Consider the following 21,864-nt stretch of genomic DNA (forward strand, 5'->3'; position numbering starts at 1 on the left):
GGGGGGGGGCGGAAAAGCGCTGAGGAGTGCTTGCAATACATGTTTGAAGCAAATCTAGATATATAGAATGCGTGATCCTTGCATCGCTTTATTTAATGGAAGCACCGATCCGCTTTCCTTCTCTTTTTTTTGTTTGAAAAATCTCTCATTTCTAGATACCCGCCTTTGGAAATAATGTTCTTTTCCCCCTCATTTATGATAGATATGAGTATATTACACTGCTGTATGCTTCTCGCACATCCCCCCACCCGTCCCGACATCACTTTCATATAGAATTATATATCTTTCTTCACACAAAAAAACCTAAAATCAAATAAGAGACCCTTTACAAGACTCTCTTGTGATCTTCTTTATTTCTTGTCCGTCCACTCCCACACAGTTTGTTGGGTGTGCCTGCAAAAGTCTGTATTTACTTTTTCATTTTTCATCTTTTCATTAATATATTGCCACATTCATATATCATGCATTTTACTGCATTGCTATTGCACTGGTCCGGATTATTCAGGACGTGTAAAGAGACGGGATGGGGAAAGGGTTTTGGGCAAGAGAGGAGAATAAAGCCAAAAGAAAGCAATAATAATAATTAAGTAACGTCTAGTAGGTGTCAGGTAGGATTTGAGTGGTGAAACTGCCGCAAAAAGCAACTTATCCTCGACCAAAAGAGGAAGAGGACAAGAAAAGTGGGCGTGGTTGGCATGAAAAAAGGGGCAATGATATCTCCTATTGAAGTCATCTCTTCCTCCGTTTCTTTCTCCCTTTTGTTTCTCTGCATTCGCACTGTTCTCGCCCTCCTCCTCCTGCGCCTCTCGACTACTGCTTATGGACGTCCTCGCTGCGGATGATCTTGTAAGTGATCCAGTAGAAAATGTTAAAAATGAGGAAAACGAGTGGGAAGGCCACACGGGACACCGTGTCGATGCGCTTGGCCCGGCCAATGAACAGCTTCTTCATCTCCTCAATGCTCTTCTCGGGCGCCGCCGAGGCCGGGGCGTTGTTGTTGTTGCCCTTGATGGCCATGCCGTCTTTGGCCTGCAGGCAGGCAGGGCCCATGCCGTAGCCGGGGAAGCTGAAGCGCCCCTCGCCTGTCTCATCCTCCTGCAACACAGGCCAAGACTCAGGCTGTTAGGAACCAGAGAAAGACGTTACTGTTGGAGGTGTCTGTGTTTGTGAGTGAGTGTGTGTAAGTGTGATGGGTGTTGGAGGTAACTACATGCAGCTGTTGGAGGTGTGTGTGTGTGCGTGTAACACAAGTCAGTTCAATTTCAGTTCAGTTAATTACAAAGAGGCTCAGACATAGAAAACCAATTTCTGTTCATATTCCCTGTTTTCCAGTCACCATTAAACCTTTTATTTAATAGATAGATAAATTAAACAGCACTAGCAGATGATGCCATAGGTAGCCTGACATACAAGACCTTAAAGCCAATATAAGAGTGTCACCTAATTCTATTTTTTTTAAACTTAAAGGAATACTCATTTTTGTACATTCAGCAGAGAGATTGGTCCAGGAAATATTTAGTCAAGCTTAGCACAAATCCTGGAAGCTAGTCTCTAGGAATTATACGCCTTCCAGCGGTTGAATCTTTATAGTTTGTTACCACTATGTTCTATATGCAGCTGTATTAACATAGTGACATTTACAGTACTACTCTTCAAACAGACAGTACCGTTTTCCAATGGTCAGTTGTGGCTGATTGATATTTGGATGAGTAGAAGTTCAATGGATTTGTCCATGTGTAATGAAGGAGCGCTGAACCGATTAGCTTTCTTCACAGTTAGTTATTCTTTCACCGGAGCTATAGCATTCAGAAAAGGAATGGAAAAGGAGGATATTACATCCATCCACTCTTTATCAATAATCGCTTATCCTGTTCATGGTCACGGGGGCTGGTTACACCTGAACAAGCAAAAGACAGACAACCATTCATCCGTTTACATCTTCAGGCCATTTGCACAGTGTAGCACCAGGAGCACCCTGCAGACGTAACCTCCACACAGAAAGATCCCAAATGTAGGATTCATAAACTTCTGAGCTGAACATTGATCGCACTACATCCAGCACTGAGACCATGCTGTTATCTCGTCTTTGTAAAAGTCATCAGTGTGAGCGGAAGCTGAACACCGAGCGTGTTTATCTCACCTGTCAAGGAGAGTAAGGAGGTTTTTGATGGATTGGATTGATTGACATGCGCTGCACTCAGGGTTATGGCGTGTGCGTCGCTGTGTTTTTACCCAGGCACGGTGAGATATTGGAAATCCTATCTGCACCGTCACCCTGCCTTTTCATTACAGGAGACACAATGACTTCCTTATCTGGTTTCAGAGACTCCAACACAAACATTGCGATAGGGTGAGAGACACAGAGTCTGTGTGTGGAAATTTAACTAGGAATATAACAGGTGCTCCAAAGTGCCCTTCAAAGTTAAAACAACACCCATGAAATTAAAATTAGCAGACAAAAAGCCCTCCGATGATTGGCAGTCATCTTTGTTTTGGAATTCACATTTCTGATAAAAGACGATGTCATAAAATTCATGCATGAATGCGACTTGCGTTCCCTATGGGCCACTGTGGGAAACTGTCTGGCAGCCTATCAGCAGGAAATCTTTACATTGCATTCTGGGATAGAAAAAAGGAGCATATTGTGATCAGAAAACAAGCAGAAATGCAGCCTGAAGCAGGAGAACTGTTGGCAGCGGGGGAACTTAATGACTGACGCAAAACCTCTGCAGCAACAACAAATCAACCAGCCAGTAAAAAAAAAAAGGCGGCTCAACTCTCTTTTGTTAATCAGCCTCTACAGTAGTTTCCAACAGAAGGAAAAAGGCTCAATAAATAATCAATAAACCAATAATCAGCAATATCCATCAATAAAATGTCAGAAAAGAGGATAAAAATGCACCTAAAAATCAGATGGGGCAAATGCAGATACAGGTATATGTGTGTGTGAGTGTGTGTGTAGATGAATGTATGTCAATGTGTGTGCCTACAGATATGTGTGTTTGTTAGACCACCAGGTAGGGATCCATTTTTAGCGTCCCATGTCCCCGTTCTGTCCTTGTGTCCACACCAACCCATCTATTACTGTTAATACATGTACACACACACACACACACACACACACACACACACACACACACACACACACACACACACACTAGCCACGATGCTAGCCGACCTCTGTCCGTCCTTCAGTGACGCAGCTAAACTATTACAGATGCTCTGCTTTATTCTCCCTGCCATGTGATTAATGTGGAGGGCGGAGGGACGTGAGGAGGAGGCGCAATGAGGAGCACAATGGAGGGAGGAGGAGGCATGAGGAGGAAAAGAAAGAGAGGAGGAGGAGGACAATGAGGGAGGCAGGGGAGGAAGCCCTGCAGGCTGAGAGACACTGTTCAGGGCAAAAAAGCTCTCTTACCGCTTTTAATGTCAGAAGACCCCTGACTGAAACCAAACTTACGCCCTTGGCTTTCCCAGTTGATTCATTGCATTCATGCCTAATTATTAATTTCCTCCATTTACACAGCAAGGACTGGGCTTGTACGGTCCATGGATGGATGGATAGATGTATGAGTGGAGGGATGAATGGGTGGAGGGAAGGACACAGGGGATAAACGGTAAGATGAATGGAGCTTTGCCCTTTGGGAAACAATTTACGGCCTCGCTTTAGGATGCAGCTCACTCCTCTTTCCCTCTTCTTCTTCTTCTTCTTCTTCTTCCCTTCATCCTCTTGCTATCATTGTCCTCCTGACCTCCTCTTGCATTTGCAAACCTTATGGCCCTTTCTACAGTGATTAACTCACATGCCATTTAAAAACAAAACAAACCGCTGAATGAAACAACACACACACTGTTTGTGTGTTTTCGCCTGTGGTAAAATTCAGATGGTTCAGCCAATCCCAACAAGTGATGTCACACAGGCAACAGCTACATGGCAATGTAACAACAATAGTAAATCACCTTCTTGTTTATGTCTTGCAGCAGCTGGTGCACTTTGACAAAGCCCGATCAAGACCTCTCTCATACTTCATATACAGTTCAAATGAGAACACTTCATATAGATAGATGCTTGCAAGGCTGCGCATGTGATGCATCAGTCTGCACATAGCCTACAACATGTGACGGCAATTACTAAGCCTATTTTACTGAGGTAGTCAGTGGCAGTGGGGATAAAGAAAAGAGAAAGAAATGGAAAAGACAGACAACAACAAATTGAAAAAGAGAGTGGAAGAAAAAATGGTGGAGAGTTGGAGAAAAATCCTCAATAAAATGAAGGCAGAGCGATGGATGGAGGAAAATAGATAGAATGAAGTGAAGAGAGGGAAAAAGAAAGAAAAGAAGCGAGCAAGAGAACCTCTTAGCTCACCCATCCATCATGCTTTCCTCTCCCGATTGAAGCATTTATATCTCTGCCTCTGCTGATGTGATTAATCGAGCAGATTAGCAGGAAGCAGAAAGCAAACTGCGTCAGGCCTGCTATCCTCCGCCATCTCCTCTGCAAATATTACCCTTGGATACTTGTTTTAGAGACCTGCATTAACATAAAACACGATTGGGAAAGGTGTCAGCCCCAACTAACGCCGGCATCAGTCTCTCCTAAAAGAGGCCGGAGGAGGAATTCCTTGGCTTGCGTTCCGCTTTATGATTTCCCCCCAGAAGCAATTCTAGCCGTGCAGTGGGGAAGGAAATATATTATAAATTTGCCATTGCTGATCCATTTTCTGGGGGATTCATCTCAAACCGCCCTCCTTTTCCCCGTTCTCCCCTCTGCCTCTGTCCTGGATTAAGGCCATTTGAGGCTTTTAAGGATGTTTCAGTATCAATATGTCTGCGGTGAGTGGATTCTGTGTAGCTGAGAGGAATGTCTGAGTAGATGTGAGTTTAAAAAATGTAAATTCTTTGGTCTGCTGCTTTACTTATAAAGATATTTAAAGGTGGACGCACACAACATTTTAGTTGGAGCTGCTGCTAGTATTATGTGTTGACATTCATTTTCTTTAAATGTGTGATTTAAAGTTGGGTAAGAGTGATATCAGCTGGGATGGACTGTACTTCACACCCGAGAATATGTCCAGGATCCACCCCAAGTGACCACTTGTGATTGGATTTTGCATCCCAGCCTGCATTTGATTTTATCTGTGAGATAACTGTGACTGCTGTTGAGAAGATAACGTGTGTGCCCAGTCATCCAGTGAGGAGGACAGACGAGGCTACGTGGTCCTTCCCTGTTTACAAGCCCTTGTATGGCACGAGAAACTGGGGTTGTCAATTGTGAGCTTGTATCCCTGACCACTTTAAGCTACACACAACGGCAATCAATCAATCAATGAGGAGGTTGACACACAGCGCCACTGTGTACTGTTAACATTAACTCAGGCAGAGGACTACATGAGCTGACTGGCATCAGTTGTCTCCCTCAGAGAGCAGGGCCTTTACCACCAAATCCAGTGCTGGAAATAGGGCCTGTACTCACCGGAACCAGCACATCTACATGTTTCTCTTCGGTGTACAACCGTGACTTTCTCTTGCGCAAGCTGCCGTTACTCTTTTCAGACCTTTCTATATGAGGTTCTCTGGGCGATTTAAAACACCCTAAAAAAACTGTATACCCAAGGGGTGCTAGGCGATGCTTATCTGTTCCCGTTCTTGACTGGCTGCTTTTCTCTGTCGGCCAAATTAAGCCCCTCACCGTATTTACAACTTTCATGAGAGGATGAAGTAGAAAAGAGAGAAAAAAACCACCCAATTATAGCGAATTGAGTGAAAAGGAGGTAAAGTTATGAAATCTGGGGGAACCAGTTTAAATGGGCCTGATGCAGCTTTAAAAAAAAATTATAACAGTACTACTAACTTATCTATGAATTACAGCTATGTGTAAGTTTATCAGTAGAGGAGATGCTGGATCTTCGGCCAGTACAAACACAGACTCAACAACATCAATTTTCGTGTTCAATAAATATTGTTTGTTTATAACTCATTCTGTTCTGTATAGGTCTACTTATTCTTAGATCAACAGATGGAACAAAGTTTTAAAGGAGGGAAGATTGTAGTGGGAGCACACCCCAGTGCTCAAGTGTGACTGTGGCAAATGGTTTACACGGCTCACGGATCAGGTAGGAGGGCTGGTAACGTTGCATTGACCTTACAATTATTTTTAACTGTTAATAATTTTAATATTTTTTAACTTTAATAACTAAAATGGTTTTCCATTTGGTTAAATACATTTATGTTGTCAACATAAGCAATATCTCCTATTATCTTTTGTTCACTGGAGAAATTCAGAATGTAAAATTTAAAGATTTGCTGATGACTGGCAGATGCACACGGCAACATTTGAATTGGGGGAGAACTGACACTTTTACACAACTTGGGGTTCAGTATCTTGCCCGCTTCAACATGCAGACTGGAGGCACTGGAGATCAAACTGCTGATCTTCCTGATTTGTATGTGACCTGACCCGCTCTACCTCTAAGCCACAGAGGAAGACTTTTTGGGATACGTGTTATTGTGTGAAGCAGTTGCACAGCTGCCTCTGTCTGACAAGTCACCCATGTCACAGTCCATGTAGCTCACTTGTCTTGATTGACACATGTCAACATATGACCTAACTTTGCCTTTTTTCAAACATTTCCCAAGCTTTTGTTTGGCTCAAAGGTCAGACGAGTCATCTACCTTGCTAGCTAGGCTAGAGCCAAAACGTCACTGAAGTTAAAAAGTGCTCAAATGTTTTTGTTTATTACAGCAGAGATACCTGTTTATCTTTAATATGGACAGAACATGTAAATGTATTGTCTGACTGAGGCTAGTGGAACAAAGTCTAGCTTGAAAATATGGCATAAGACAAGACCTACTCTTGTGCTTGACAAGGCGAATCAACTACCTTGCTAATTAGCCTGTGCAGCGTTTGTAAAAAGTCTAAACATTTTTGCCAAAGTTCCGTTACTGTAGAAAAATTATAATAAAAGCATGAAAATCAGGGGCAACATGCTACGTTGCTTTCAGAGTACATAAGGTTGCAGTGACACCCAGCACCGATCCTGCATACATTCTACGGAAACCTTAGATGAACGGCTAAACATATTTGTGGGAGGACCAGGGTGTATTTGTTGATTTGTTGTGCCATTTGAATACAGTGCTTTAGCAGTATGCCGTTAGGTAAAAATGTAGAGATGGTGATGATTGCTGGATAACCTAATATCACAATGGCTCTCACACAAATCAGTCAAATCCATTAGACTTCAATAATCATTTTTCCTACACTGTAATAATGTTTTTGATTCTCTATCCAGTGATTCACCCACCCACCCACCTATCCATCCATCCATCCTGCCTTTTCCTCTCATCTCCATTTGTTTCCACTGGAATCCCTTGTTACATTAAAGCATGGTGTGTTAATGTCTCTCTCTCATCAGGCCGCTGACCTGGAATGATTATCCACATGATCTGCTGCACTGTTCCTTTCTCTCTCTCCTATTTCACTTTCAGCATTAGATCTGAATAAAATTTCAGGGAAGCCACGACACCTTTAGCTTCATCCATTAAAGATGACGTGTAAATGTCAATTAGAGTTCACTTCATCTTAATGTTGGGTTAAATTTTTTGATGCCTTTGATGTCATAATGGAAACAAAGTTTTCATGCTGAGCCTCCACAGAAACACTCCCATAACCGCAAAACCATAGCTTTAATTAATAGTGGTGATATTCTACATTTTTGTTGAAACCATTTTTGTTTCTTTTCATCAATAGTTTCGTTTAAAATTGCTCACTAATTTCCTTCACCAGATGGTCACTGTAGTTTTTATCAGACGTTACTCAAACAGGAGGAACTAGTGTTTTTATTGGGGACTATTTTCAGTTGCGGATTAATCTACATTTGGTGATCGAGGATTTGGGGCAGCAGGACGGTACTAACAGTCAACTACAATGTGTGTGCTCATGGTAATGAAGTGTCACCCAGTGCAACTGTGTGGCTCACTGATGCGTTCAGCTGCCCATTCCACACCTGCGCAGTGTGTACTACAGTCGCTTTGTCGCATCAGTGGTACGTAACATGTTGGGCAGTAATACTGTAATTACTTTTCCCAGTAAAGAATAGTTGACGGATTACTATTTCCAAAACAGTAATGTTATTACAGTCACTAATCCTATTAAGGCTGTCCTACTGAACGCACCATCCCTGACGTGAATGCGCGACTGCGCTGCAGCTCAGCGGCACCAAAGCTAAAGAAAGACTGGAGAACAGGGAGGAGAGGTATTTTCGACAGCTGTAAGTAACGTTGTTGCCATTATTGTGTCACGATCTAAGATGCAAAGAACGTTGTCGTTTGTTGTAAACTTTGTGCGACCAGCAAAAAGCCTTTAACCGCGAACAATTCCACATTGACTTAGGGTAATTGAAGCATCAGCTAAGGCAGCACAGCAACGTGAAACTCAAAAAGAAACTCCAGTCGCCAGTGATGCTTGGACTCATCGGGAGAGTGTGGCGTTATATCACCCAGTGGGCTAATAAGTAGGCTAGAGTAGCTAATAATACTTTTTTAAGGAGTAGCCTATAGGCTAAGTAACTAGGTAATAGCTATATTATTTCTGAGTAACTTGCCCAACACTGAGTTGACTATAAGCGTCGGATAAATTGGATGTTTTGATTACTGCTTGTTATATAGGCTATGACTATATAGGCTATTAACTTTGCTGTATGAATGGTTGCTTTTTAAGTCTTTATGTCCTTATGTTAAAGGTTTTGGCACATTATAAATTAATTTCTTGTGAATGGTTGTGACGGGGTTTATAAGGCCTTTTCAGACGGCTTTGATCTGCGGGGTCGCTTTTCGCGCCTCATCAGCAAACAGGGAAACAAGCGCGCCGCCAGGTAACCATGGCAACGGCTTCTGTGTAACTAGCGCGATCCCGTGAAACTGTCGCGGTCGTTCTCGTCTCACGCACACGCCCGCCCGCCCGCTGCCAGAGTTGAAATGTCAAGCTTTTTCCTACAGTTTATCAACAGACAGAGACTGATGTGGCTGTTTGGTCTGAGTTTCCTGAATAATAAAACTGTTTCTTTAACAGTTACGCCAGCAGGTCTTACACAGGTAACAAACTTTGCTGCTGTCTCTTATTCATTAAAAACAATCTATTAACTTCTACTAAACTAATTTGAAAGTTAATAGTTATATTATTTAGATATAGAATCAGTTATTTCATGTTGCATGGTGCACATTTAGCTGTTGAAGCTTGGTAAAAAAGGAGTAAAAAATAATTATTATTATAGAAAGGTGGCGATGGTGCATGTGGATTAGACACTTGTCTTTGATTCCCACTGCAACACATCCACCAAATAAGTTATTGTCATGGGTCCTGCTTTACCATCCATATGTTATAATAGAGCCGCCGCCAGCGGGGTGTGGGGGGGGGGGGGTCTCAGTATATTTTCCTGCTTTTTTGCCCTTTATATAGAATATCACCAGACTTGTCCTTTAAAGAGGTGGTATTCTGCTTTTTGCCTTTTTACCTCTCCTTTATTGAGTTATATATCTTTTTTTGTGCATGTAATAGGTTTGCAAAGTGGAAAAGCCCAAAGGGAGTTCCCATCTCCCACAGAAAACTCTGCTCTGAACTGCCTGAAAACAGCTTGTTTGTAGTCCAGCCGTTTCCCTTTCATCCCACTGAGCTGCAGCACACACCTCTCCTCTCCCTTCCAAACACTAGCTACCCACCAGGCAGCCAATGAAAATAAAGTTGTTACTGTGATGTAGAGACAGAGCTCAGTTATCACTGCATAGGTAAAACGAAGCCTTCAACACAGGGTGAAAAGAGGAGCTGCAGCAATGTGCAATATGAAAGAAAATATGGTGTTTTTTGAAAATTAAACCACATAAACCTGTTCTGGTACAACCCCTAAATAAGTTTTTGAATCTAAAAATGAGCATAATACCACCTCTTTAATGTTGTTTGTCATTAAATGCACAAGAAAGATATTAAAAACAAGTTAAATGCACATAAAGTTAATTTGCATGCATTACAAATACACTGTTATGACATGTGTGCTGTTTGATTGCATTGCATGTAATATAACTAAAACTAAAACTACCTGTTGTCACCTTCTGAATCATTCTTAATTAAAGCTTTTGCAGTTTAGTGACAGTGTTTGCACGTTTCCTAACATAATGTTGCACCTCCAAAATCAACTGGAAAAGAACTGAAATTACAGGATCACTACAGCCTTCAGTCCAAAAGGTCAACCTTTTAATCCTTGTAAAAACATGGCGGGCCTGATAAGAATTGATGTTTTAACTAATTCAGTATGGTTTAAGAGCATAATAGGGGCAATAGGTGAACACATTTCCTCTGCCAACAGCTAACAACATAAATATGGATATTAACATGAAGATCTGCAAGGTATTTGGTTCCAGTGAGTTATATTGAAGACACAAAGTGTCATCAGCACAAATGCAGAATACATGATGGATGAAAACTATGAATGCTTCCACTCTGTCAATTAAGTACTTCTTCTTCTAAAGGAAACAGTGAGTGTGTTACATGCCAACTCACAGCCGACCTGTCAATCTGATGGTTAAGTTCAGCCTGCGGAGATCACTGATCGCTGTCTTCAGGCCTCTTAATCCCCATGCACTCTTATCTGCCTTTGTTCTCAAAGCTGCCGAACAGCCTGCGAGATCAAGGCATTTAGAGCAAACCAGCATGTAGAATCTCCCCCACCCCACCCCACCCCCGCCGAAAATCACCTAATCACAGCTAATGAGCGATTATAGCCAATCAATCAGGAAGACGCTTTCCCTAATATGGCGCTGTCGTTGTTAAACAGCAGGATGGCGAATGTAGTCGCAGGAGGGGGTCACATCCCTCTGGCACCTTCCTCAAATGTATACCTCTTTTTGCCAGAAGGCAGAGTGTGACAAAAACAGACAGGGGAGGAAGCACCTCAAGGCTCCGCGGTCGCTCTTATTTCTTTCCTTGTGATGTTGAGGTGAAAGAGAAGTAGAAGAGGACAGTCCTTAGGCTTTAGTAGCTTTCTGTCTTTAGGCTAAAGAAAACATGGTTTAATGTACTTTGTTTTTACCGCGATACTGGATGGCATTTCTAATTAGGCCTGTTATTTTTGATGCATATGACAGGAGTGACTGCACTCCAGAACACATAATTTATTTTAATGAAAGCCTTTCTCGATCTAAAAATACTAATTTGCATTCTGAGCCCTGGAATTCAGAAACACCACTGAAGACAGTCCTGATTGAAATGGAGGCGAGAGGCAGTAATGTTCGACTTCCCTTTGATTTCTAAAGGGGTTCTCTCTTTTTCAGTCTGGAGAGCTTGTCTGTGTTAAACAAGCGAGCTGCTGCCAGGCGGGCCTATCCTTCAAGGATGAGTGGCGCTATTGATCTGATCCCTCTGCAGTTGTTTCACTCCCCCAGCAGGGGGAGATGTCGGTCTGCCTCAGTGCTCGGAGGAGCCTGCTTTGCCTCTCTTCCCTCTCGCAGGGCAGCAGTATCCGTCTATTTTATGCCCTCTCGCTCTGTCTAATTAGACAGCCCTCTGAAGCAGGTAGCCTCAGTCCGATTGCTCCCGATCTTTCTCTCTCTGTCTCGTTCTCTCTGGACTATCAGTGTCACTAACGAATCAATAACGCATCAGGGTAGAAACCACAGAAATCAGCACAACTGAGACTACTACAACTGCTGCTGCTGCAGCTACCTGCACTGCGATGACAGCTTTTCAGGTCCAACAGAGAAAGATGAGTCAAAGCAGGGATGATCGTACTGTAATACTTGATTGATGAGACTCAACTGTGCTCATAAATGGTTGGCCATACTTATAGTTTCCTTACAGTCTTATATAGGCGCTCTTGCTGCTTCAAAGAACACTTTTAAAGCAGCACACATGCAGTACATCGTAACAGTTGCAGAAAAGCCATAAAGCCCTTGAGGACATTCTTCACTCTGATTATAGAGACTTCCAGTTGTACTCAGTTGCACCTCATAGCCATTCATTACTGTTGTAGCCATTATCACAGTAAACAAATCCCTCCAGGGAAGTATTGCTCTAATCCAATACATCCTACCATCCTAACACAATTACCATAAGAAATTGAAGATGTGTGCTAACATGACTGGCTGTGCGGCACAGTATGTCCTTTCTAATGTTTCCTGCTTGTATGCTCCTTTCTTGTTGAGGAAAACCCTTGACACATGCATTGGCAATAGTTTGCTGGGAATTGTTGGGTTTCTTTAAATAACATCACAGAGTACGGTCTAGACTTGCTCTTTTATGAAAAGCGCTATGAGATAAGAGTTGTTGTGATTTGGTGCTATATAAATAAAATTGAACTGAACTGAATAAAACATTATCCCCTTGAGAAGTGTCACTGTTGCATTTGTAACGGCAGGAAGCAGGCGTTCGGGGTATTTTTGCTGTAATAAAATGCATACCTGTTTAGTTTGACCTTTTTTAAGCTGTATGTCTATTTCTATCTTCTCCTGTAAATTGGAACTGTGTGTAAGGCTGAGAGCAACTTAAAACCAAAGTCAAATACCTTGTATGTGTACACATACTTCAAAACCTGGAGTTACAATTCATGACACCCTTTTTAAACATCCAATGGAAATGCAGAAATTACGTCTTCAACAACATCTGGCATGGTAACTACATATGGTACGATAGTGGCTATGGTAAACAACAATGGTTAAGACTTGATTTAGTCTCTGTTTTCAAAAAAAGCTTGAGGACCTACCTCTTGTGAGACTCAGCTAATATACCCTCTCTCTCTCTCTCTCTCTCTCTCTCTCTCTATCGTAATTTGCTATGCACTTAAGTGTTACTTCATGCACCTGCAGCTTTGTGGCACTCGTGTCAGGTGGAACACAGAAAAGAGAATCTTGAGGCGCTTATTCTCAAAAGCTTCTCCTTGATCTCCTCTGGCAGCGCACCTCATGTAGAAGTCGCTTGCGTCTGCCAAACGAATAAATATAAAAGCTATGATTAGGGTTAGGCGACTGAAACACTTGGTTAAGTTAGTTGCAGGTCTTTGATGTGACAAGAACTCTTGACAGAATCCTCTGATAGGACTGTAATGGTTCTATACAATGTCAATAATAATTCAATTGGACAATAAAACATGTCCTGTTACAGTTTCTCGTGTTCTAAAGTTGTGCTGTCTTCACTGCCTTCCTCTCTGCTTTTTTCATTTGTTTTTGGACAAGGAGAGGTGACTAGGCAGTGAACAGCGGCACCACATCTGCCTCTGTAGAGTAGTGTACATGTGCTGCAGGCCAACAGTGACAGTTTCCTCTGCTGCGAGCTGAAACCTGACTGATAGCCCTCTCAGAGCCGTAATAGAGGGATGTGGATCACATTAGACTCACATTAGAAGGACTGGCCAGAGAGGTTAATTAAGAACGTGTGTCGCCCAAGGACTGCCTCTCTTTCTCTCTCTCTCCATTGCTGGATTTATTTCACAGCACAGCAGTTGGGATTAATGGTGATGATCATATTGAGGGTACTTTTAATAATGGATTTTGTTCTTCTGTTTTTTTTTTTTCATTGTGCTTGAAATAAAGTAAAACGACCTGAGGAGCTAAATTTAAAACTGCTTAACACTTCTGAATGATTCCTACATTTGGACTGCATTATGAAACCCTCTCGGCAAAATCCTGTTTCAAATGCAAATACCTCAAATTTCTTTTAGTTTTACAGAGGTTTCAACAGGAAAAAAGGAAAAGCCCCTTAATGTGTTGTAGCTGTCATGGTTTGGTATAAGAAAAGGTTTGTGCACCTGTGGTGGAAAGTAAGCCCAGGTACTTTGCTTGTACTTTGTACTTTATACTACTTTATACTTCTAATCCACTACTTTTCAAAAGTAAAGTACTTTATTTGATAATTGAAGTTGCCAGTTATTTTCAGATTAAGATTTTTTGAGACTATAAACAAACCAATGGTCCACAAAGTAATTAAGTCAATATACAAGCTACAACTTTAAAATCAAGCTTAAATGTTAATGCTTCAGCTATAATACTCCACTAATTGAATATACACAATAATAAAATAGTGCCACATGTCAGATAGTGAGTACATTTTCCTGGTAATACTTTGACACTTTCAAATATATTCACTTTAACTGAGTATTGTTACATTGTAGTATTGTATATTGTCTTCACAAGGTGTATATATCTGAAGTTATAGTGGTGTCAGTCTTCTCATCTAACTCACTGCAAGAAAGCTAAAAACCGCGTTTCCCAAAATATTAACGTCTTCCTTTAATACCTGCCTTTCCAAATATAATTCCAAATACACTGCTCAAAAAAATAAAGGGAACACTTAAACAACACAATGTAACTCCAAGTCAATCACACTCAATCAAACTGTCCACTTAGGAAGCAACGCTGATTGACAATCAATTTCACATGCTGTTGTGCAAATGGAATAGACAACAGGTGGAAATTATAGGCAATTAGCAAGACACCCCCAATAAAGGAGTGGTTCTGTAGGTGGTGACCACAGACCGCTTCTCAGTTCCTATGCTTCCTGGCTGATGTTTTGGTCACTTTTGAATGCTGGCGGTGCTTCCACTCTAGTGGTAGCATGAGACGTCTACAACCCACACAAGTGGCTCAGGTAGTGCAGCTCATCCAGGATGGCACATCAATGCGAGCTGTGGCAAGAAGGTTTGCTGTGTCTGTCAGCGTAGCGTCCAGAGCACGGAGGCGCTACCAGGAGACGGGCCAGTACATCAGGAGACGTGGAGGAGGCCGTAGGAGGGCAACAACCCAGCAGCAGGACCGCTACCTCCGCCTTTGTGCAAGGAGGAGCAGGAGGAGCACTGCCAGAGCCCTGCAAAATGACCTCCAGCAGGCCACAAATGTGCATGTGTCTGCTCAAACGGTCAGAAACAGACTCCATGAGGGTGGTATGAGGGCCCGACGTCCACAGGTGGGGGTTGTGCTTACAGCCCAACACCGTGCAGGACGTTTGGCATTTGCCAGAGAACACCAAGATTGGCAAATTCGCCACTGGCGCCCTGTGCTCTTCACAGATGAAAGCAGGTTCACACTGAGCACATGTGACAGACGTGACCGAGTCTGGAGACGCCGTGGAGAACGTTCTGCTGCCTGCAACATCCTCCAGCATGACCGGTTTGGCGGTGGGTCAGTAATGGTGTGGGGTGGCATTTCTTTGGGGGGCCGCACAGCCCTCCAAGTGCTCGCCAGAGGTAGCCTGACTGCCATTAGGTACCGAGATGAGATCCTCAGAGCCCTTGTGAGACCATATGCTGGTGCGGTTGGCCCTGGGTTCCTCCTAATGCAACACAATGCTAGACCTCATGTGGCTGGAGTGTGTCAGCAGTTCCTGCAAGAGGAAGGCATTGATGCTATGGACTGGCCCGCCCGTTCCCCAGACCTGAATCCAAGTGAGCACATCTGGGACATCATGTCTCGCTCCATCCACCAACACCACGTTGCACCACAGACTTTAGTCCAGGTCTCGGAGGAGATCCCTCAGGAGACCATACGCCACCTCATGGGTTGATAAATTTGATTTCCATTGATATTTTTGGTGTGATTTTGTTGTCAGCACATTCAACTATGTAAAGAAAGGAGTATTTAATGAGATTATTTCATTCATTCAGATCTAGGATGTGTTATTTTAGTGTTCCTTTTATTTTTTTGAGCAGTATATTTTCACAACAGGAAAACTTGTTGTTAAGTTGAAACATCATAAATGGTTTACAGTAAATGAGATGTAATTTAAAGGAATAGTTCGGGTTTTTTGAAGTGGGACTGTAGGAGGTCCTTATCCACACTTCAAAAACCCGTTACTATCCCTTTATTAAGCAGCCAGCTTATTTCAAGGTATTTACTGACCATCAACAGCAGGCTTAGCCCAGTGACACTGCACAAGTCCTCCCCTCACAGTGAAGACGCAGGGTTCATGCTGAACATGGGATTACCACCGACTAACATTAGCAAGCCAGGCACAACATGTAAAAACAACTTTGGAGTCCCATTTCTGCTTCTTAGTTTAGGGATTAGTAACTGTAATGGTATTACTGAAGTTCAGATTGTATTCCATTACACTACTCATTGCTGAAAAAAGTAATGCATTACTGCCCAACACCATTTGTTAGACACTGCCTTCAAAGAACAAGTAGAAATACTCTGGTGATGTCTCTTGAGTAAACTGACTAATCAGTTTAAGTTTGACTTGTAAAATCAGTGGAATGACTCTTTAATGTTTAATTGTCATTTTCACAGAATAGAAAACTGTGTTGAAAATAAAAGCCCCTAAGTACTGTAGGGAGTAACAACAAAATAGCAGTTGGAAACAAAACAGTGTTGTAATTAGCATTTAACAGTGCTGAAGATGTGCTCATTAACGGCCATCCACTCAGGTGACAGAGAATGTATTTCTGCCGATGCCTGCGTGTGTTCAAATGAATGCAACTGGGGCAGAGTATTCATGGAAATCTATAAATATTCCCTCAGCTCCAATGACAGGCATTGTGGTTATTTATAAAGCCCATCCAGCTGAATGTGCCGAATGCTGCGTCACAATCCCAAACAATCACACACAATCACACAGATGCGCAACTTTTTTCCAGCTCCGGCACGATGCAGAAAATCGAACATGATTTTAATTACAAACAAAACAATAGCTGCTTCCAAGATGGAAAGGAGACAGTGGCTTCACAATCAGGCGCTGTGGGTGTGAAGACAAGTAAATCCCAAGTCACGCTCTGGTATTGTGAATGACTTCAATACAATCTCAGAGCAGGCCGGTAATGACAAGTTTTTAAATGCAGAGACAAGTTTTTAAATGCTGAGATGACAACTGTTGGTGCAGCAGAGATAGAGAAAGTACAGAATGGAAACATAAGGCACTGATGAGTTTAATAATGTAGGGCTACAATTTGGAAGGGGACGGATAAATCAGTGAGCCAGTCGACATCAAAGCGTGCCAAGATGAAATGAAGGCACAGTCGAATGAGTGGTGTGAGGCTAACTTTGCTCCTACACAGCTTGCATGCTGATCACACAATGCCACTCCCATACCATTTCAGAGGCAAAGCAACGCAGTCATTTGTCAAGGGTATCGTGGGTTGAGTAAACCAGCCACTCACTATGCAGCACAAAATAATACCAACATGAGCCAGGGGCAAATTCATATTTTGTTGCATCAGGCAGTCCGTGAACTGAATTAAGCAACTTCTGACAAACAGGAGGATTTCTGACACATAGAAAGCCCTGAAAGGCACGGTGAAAAACTGCAGATTATTCCTTAGCTTATCCTGATAAAGTCAGACACTGATAGCACACTTGTTTGTTTTCTGACTTGACTTTAAGCATTCAAATTGAACATATTCTGAAACAAATGCAAAGTCACACAAAACTAAATTTATGGAATAATAATCCTTAGGGTCACTCGTCTATCACTGTGTGTATTTTACAATCATAGAAAACAAATCTGAGACAAGGTTACACATGCAGATACAATGGAAATACAGCAAAATGCATTGTCAATAAGACATCAGTATGTAACCATATAGGCTGAACTTTGCTCAGAAACACAGAGAGACATTATCTGGTATTACTTTAAAAGATGCGTACACAGTGGGAATTTTACAAGCACGGCGCGACAGTGAATGCACCATTGCAGATGTCACTTACTACCACATTGGTTTTGATCCATATGTGGCGCACTTGAAAACTGAATCTCATGTGAATTTATTAAATGTGACGACTTTATAATCGTACTGCTGATGGAGAAAGCAAGAGCAGAAACACATACAGGGAGAGAGAGAAATAAAGAGGCGGGACCAGACGCATGTTTGCAGTGATACGCCGGAGGTATAGGCTAAGTGTGTGCGTGTGTGTGAGTGTGGGGATAAGAGAAGCAGATTTAAGTAGTGAATAAAAACTAAAATAAGGTGGAAAATGACCTAGAATAACTTACTACAAATACAAATATGTTATACACTGCTACACCCAAACCACCCCCACACGGAGCTACACGGACATACATGGTCATTTTCTCCGCACAGCTACGCTCAGTCTGTCTGTTCCGCCCAGCGACAACAACAGCCTGGTAACATGGTTCAGTCTTGGCCAATCAGAAGACAGGGGGCTTTGAGAGGGGAGGTTTAAAGAGACAGGAACATCTACAGCTTGTTTCAGACAGAGGCTGAAATGAAGGCCTACATGAAGAGTCAGTGTAAGATAGAAAATTATTTTTTTGAACTTTGAATCATGCAGAGCTACCATACAGGAGTCACAGAACAACAATTCAGGGCTGTGAATGCAGTATAATAGGTCTCCCTTTAACCACATCTACTGTATGTGGCCATACAAGAGAAGATGGATGAACATGTGGTAACTTGATTAATAAATATATCCCTATCATCAGACAAGGGGAGGCATACAGTTGATGAATATCGTTGACTATCAATCTAAGATAAGTGCCCTTCTTAGTGGTGCAAAAGGTGTCAGTATACTTGAGAGTGCTTTTTGGATTGTGTCTGAAGCCCCTTCCATCCACACCTTTCTGAGTGCAATATTTGTAACTTCCTGAAAGTCACAATCCAACATGCACACTTCATGCATAATTTGGCCAGGTGTCTCTGAAGCTCTCTTTTTTATACTTATTCACTTTTTGTCTGCACAACCAGAAAAATCCCATGAATGCAATTGCGGAGAGGCTGTCCAAAGGTGTGCGTCGTTATGAGTCAGTTTGTAAGATTCATTGCATCTCATTGCTCTCCATGATGGCAGGACATTCGACTGGCCTTCACATGTTGCCATTCAGAAAAGATATTAACAATTTTGACGTTAAACGTAGTTGGATGTCACTTCGTATTAACTAGCTCTGTTCAAAACATACCCTGGCTTTACTACCCATAAATCCCTGACAGCCCCACAAGCTGATACAAGTTGTAAGAGAATGGAACAAAGAAGCAATTGACAATCATCTACATTTACATATGTACTTATTAATGTCAAGGAATCCACTTACTGTAGTGTCTACACAGGCTAAACAAATAACAAACAATCTGGCTACAAACTGTACAACATCTACAAACATTGGCCACAATCTTTGCAACTCTGCTTAGTGACGCTTAAATACACAACTTTGGCTTTGTCTGAAAATTTCAATAAAAACAAAATATAAACTCCTGACAGCATATGTGCCTGTGACATCAGCAGTGCAGGCAGTAAGAGAGTTCAGAATGAAACTTAACCCAGACCAGGTGTTCTCTTAGCTTGAAGGCAAGATAATACTGGGAGAAACATAACAGCAGAACAGGTTCATTGGTTTCCAACAATGTAGGCGGATAGAAAATGGATGGAAAGAGGGAGATGGTAATGTCCACTTTATATTGAGGTTTACAGGAAAGCCATTTACACAGACCACTACCTGCTTACTGATTCACACCAGCCAATGGAGCACAAAAAGGAAGTAATCTGGACTTCACTAGGCTTGCTGTGCTAGTTGGTGTTACTGGTGTTACACTGTGTTTAGGCATTTGGGCACACCAATTACACACCAATTACATAACTTTTCTGCCGCCCCCATGTTCATTTGTCTGTTCCATTTTTTTTTATAAAACCCATTTAGTACATTTATCAATACTTCGGATGAAAAACGCTACAATTGTAAACTGAAAGTGCCTGGGCCATACAGCAACAGCAGCAGAGTTGCAGTACAGAGGAGCAGATTTCGTGTAATGAGAGAAAGGAGAGTTGAGGGACAAGACGATAGCAGAGGATTTGGTGTCATAGCGAAAAGCAAATGCGCCTATTTGGCAATATTTTGGATTTAAACACGGTGCTAATACGGAACCTGATACCATGTTAATGAGACAATCTCTAAACTTTGTCGCAGCAACACCTCTAATTTACACACACAGTAAGCGTTTTGTTCCAAGTAAGGGGAAGATCTAAAGAGCTAACTTTAAAGATCAAAGTAAGTGCTCTACAGATATTAAGCATCATTGAATAGCTTTTCTTGCAAAATGTCAGGTGTAATCGGCAACGCTGGTGTTTACACAAGTTTATTAACCGGTGGAAACATTTCCTCACCGTGGCATCCCTAGACCATATACCACTGGGTAGACAAATACAAAGACATCAGACATTGGAAGGCTTTGAAAGCCTGCAGTTACCCTCGCTGAGCTTCCATTAAAAAAGAACAGCAGATCAAAAGGAAAAGCAGACCACAACGAAAAACAAGCAAGGGTTATTTCAACTAATGTGTTTTTCATGGATAGGGTATCCAAACTTAAAATGACTGTTTTTTCAAATCTGGCAATATGCTGAGACAGCCTGGTTTATCTGAGGGACCACGGTGACAAACACTACTGAGGAGGTGCAGACCTGAACATCAGTGAGTCTAAATAGCACATGTACAGAACACGTAACACGTACAGAGCATAATACACATAGTTCTTAAAATATTCAAATAAATGAACATATTTCCTATAAACAATGGATGGTCTGACAAAGTTACTGTAAACAACACCATGAGCAACTGTTCTGGAGCTTTCCATCATCTCGCCAGTGTTGGGGAAGGCTCTTTAGCTTCTAACTGCGCACTGGTGGATGCAGTCACGCCCTCTCTATGCTCCGTACTGTCAAACCAGCACTTCTTCAACATTTCCTAAATCAGAAGACGGGGGAAGTTTTGATTTTTAAAACTAGGTTACCCAATTGCTACTGGGAAATGTAGTTAAATTAGTTTAGTGCTGCTGCCCCACACATAAGCAGCATCAGCAGTTGCCCAGTTGTCATAGAATTGTAGATGTTTAAATTTCCTTTTTTAATTTCAATTTTAATTTAAGTTGCTTAGTTGTTAAAACGGGGTTGTGATGTATGACTATAGTAATTCCATAAGTCATACGTCATTCTCCAAGCTTGCGCAGGCGCACTGTCATGCCTCGTTAAAAACTGTCACGCCGTCATGTTTCGTTAAGTCGGAGCATCAAACCGACAAACGTTGTGAGCTAGCTAACCAATTTATCATATAATTTACTTACAGTGGTATGTCTCTCTGTGTCTGATTGTTGGTTTGTCTTTCTAGTTTAGTTAGCTAAGTTAACCAGTTGTAGTTAGCCAGGTGTAGTTAGCTAGCATAGTTATTGCAGACAGTTGGCTAACAGAGGGTCTTCATTTATGTTTTAGTTTCCTCCTCTTGGTTTTGTGTGCTGTTCATTTTCATTATGGCATCTGTGCATGCGGTGTTGAAGGACAGATGACAGAAAACGCGTCGCACTCTCTTATATAGAGTCTGCAACATGCATTTTACTGACGGTCGTTTTACCAACCCCCCCACACCCCCGCGGTAAAGTAAGCGCACCATAAAATGTAGTGGGAGTTATTGTGTGCAGTGCGTAACAGGACCATCCACTGTATGATTGATAACAGCTGATACGTGCACATTAGTTTCTATCATGGGTAAGTAATGGCTACTCCTGCCAGACAGCAGAGATGCTCACAAGTCTTTGAGCTAGAGTCCAAGTCAAGTCTCAAGTCTCTCGTTGTTATTACGAATGTTGTATCATCTGCTGCGTTAAATCCAGGTTGCTAATAAAACTGCAGAGCTATAAGGAATTCTGTAACTGTAACCTGTTTTTCATTTACAGAGCACAACCATGTAATGTGCAATGCAATTATTGATAGCTTATTAAATACTGTAAGTCAACACACTCCCCAAACTCTTAAACCCAGTGTAACGTTAACTAAATAAAACTGTGACGTTGCATAATCAACAATAAACCTGTAACCTGTTTTTAACTTACAGAGCACAACCATGTAACCTAATGTACAATGCGTCTACAATTAATGACAACTTATACACTACTG

The 21,864-nt window shown here is 41.9% G+C and overlaps 1 protein-coding gene across 1 annotated transcript in view; it reads right to left on the reverse strand.

Annotated features, from left to right (window-relative positions):
• Positions 1-346: 346 nt before the first annotated feature.
• Positions 347-21,864, reverse strand: part of glra1 (glycine receptor, alpha 1) — a 133,230-nt gene continuing 111,712 nt past the window's right edge. Inside the window, exon 12 of the mRNA XM_046030573.1 lies at positions 347-1,095. Within this exon, the coding sequence (XP_045886529.1) occupies positions 811-1,095 (285 nt within the window). The 3' untranslated portion in view covers positions 347-810. The remainder of the gene's footprint in view (positions 1,096-21,864) is intronic.

Source organism: Micropterus dolomieu, linkage group LG19 (genome assembly GCF_021292245.1).
Source record: "Micropterus dolomieu isolate WLL.071019.BEF.003 ecotype Adirondacks linkage group LG19, ASM2129224v1, whole genome shotgun sequence".
Lineage (NCBI taxonomy): Eukaryota > Metazoa > Chordata > Actinopteri > Centrarchiformes > Centrarchidae > Micropterus > Micropterus dolomieu.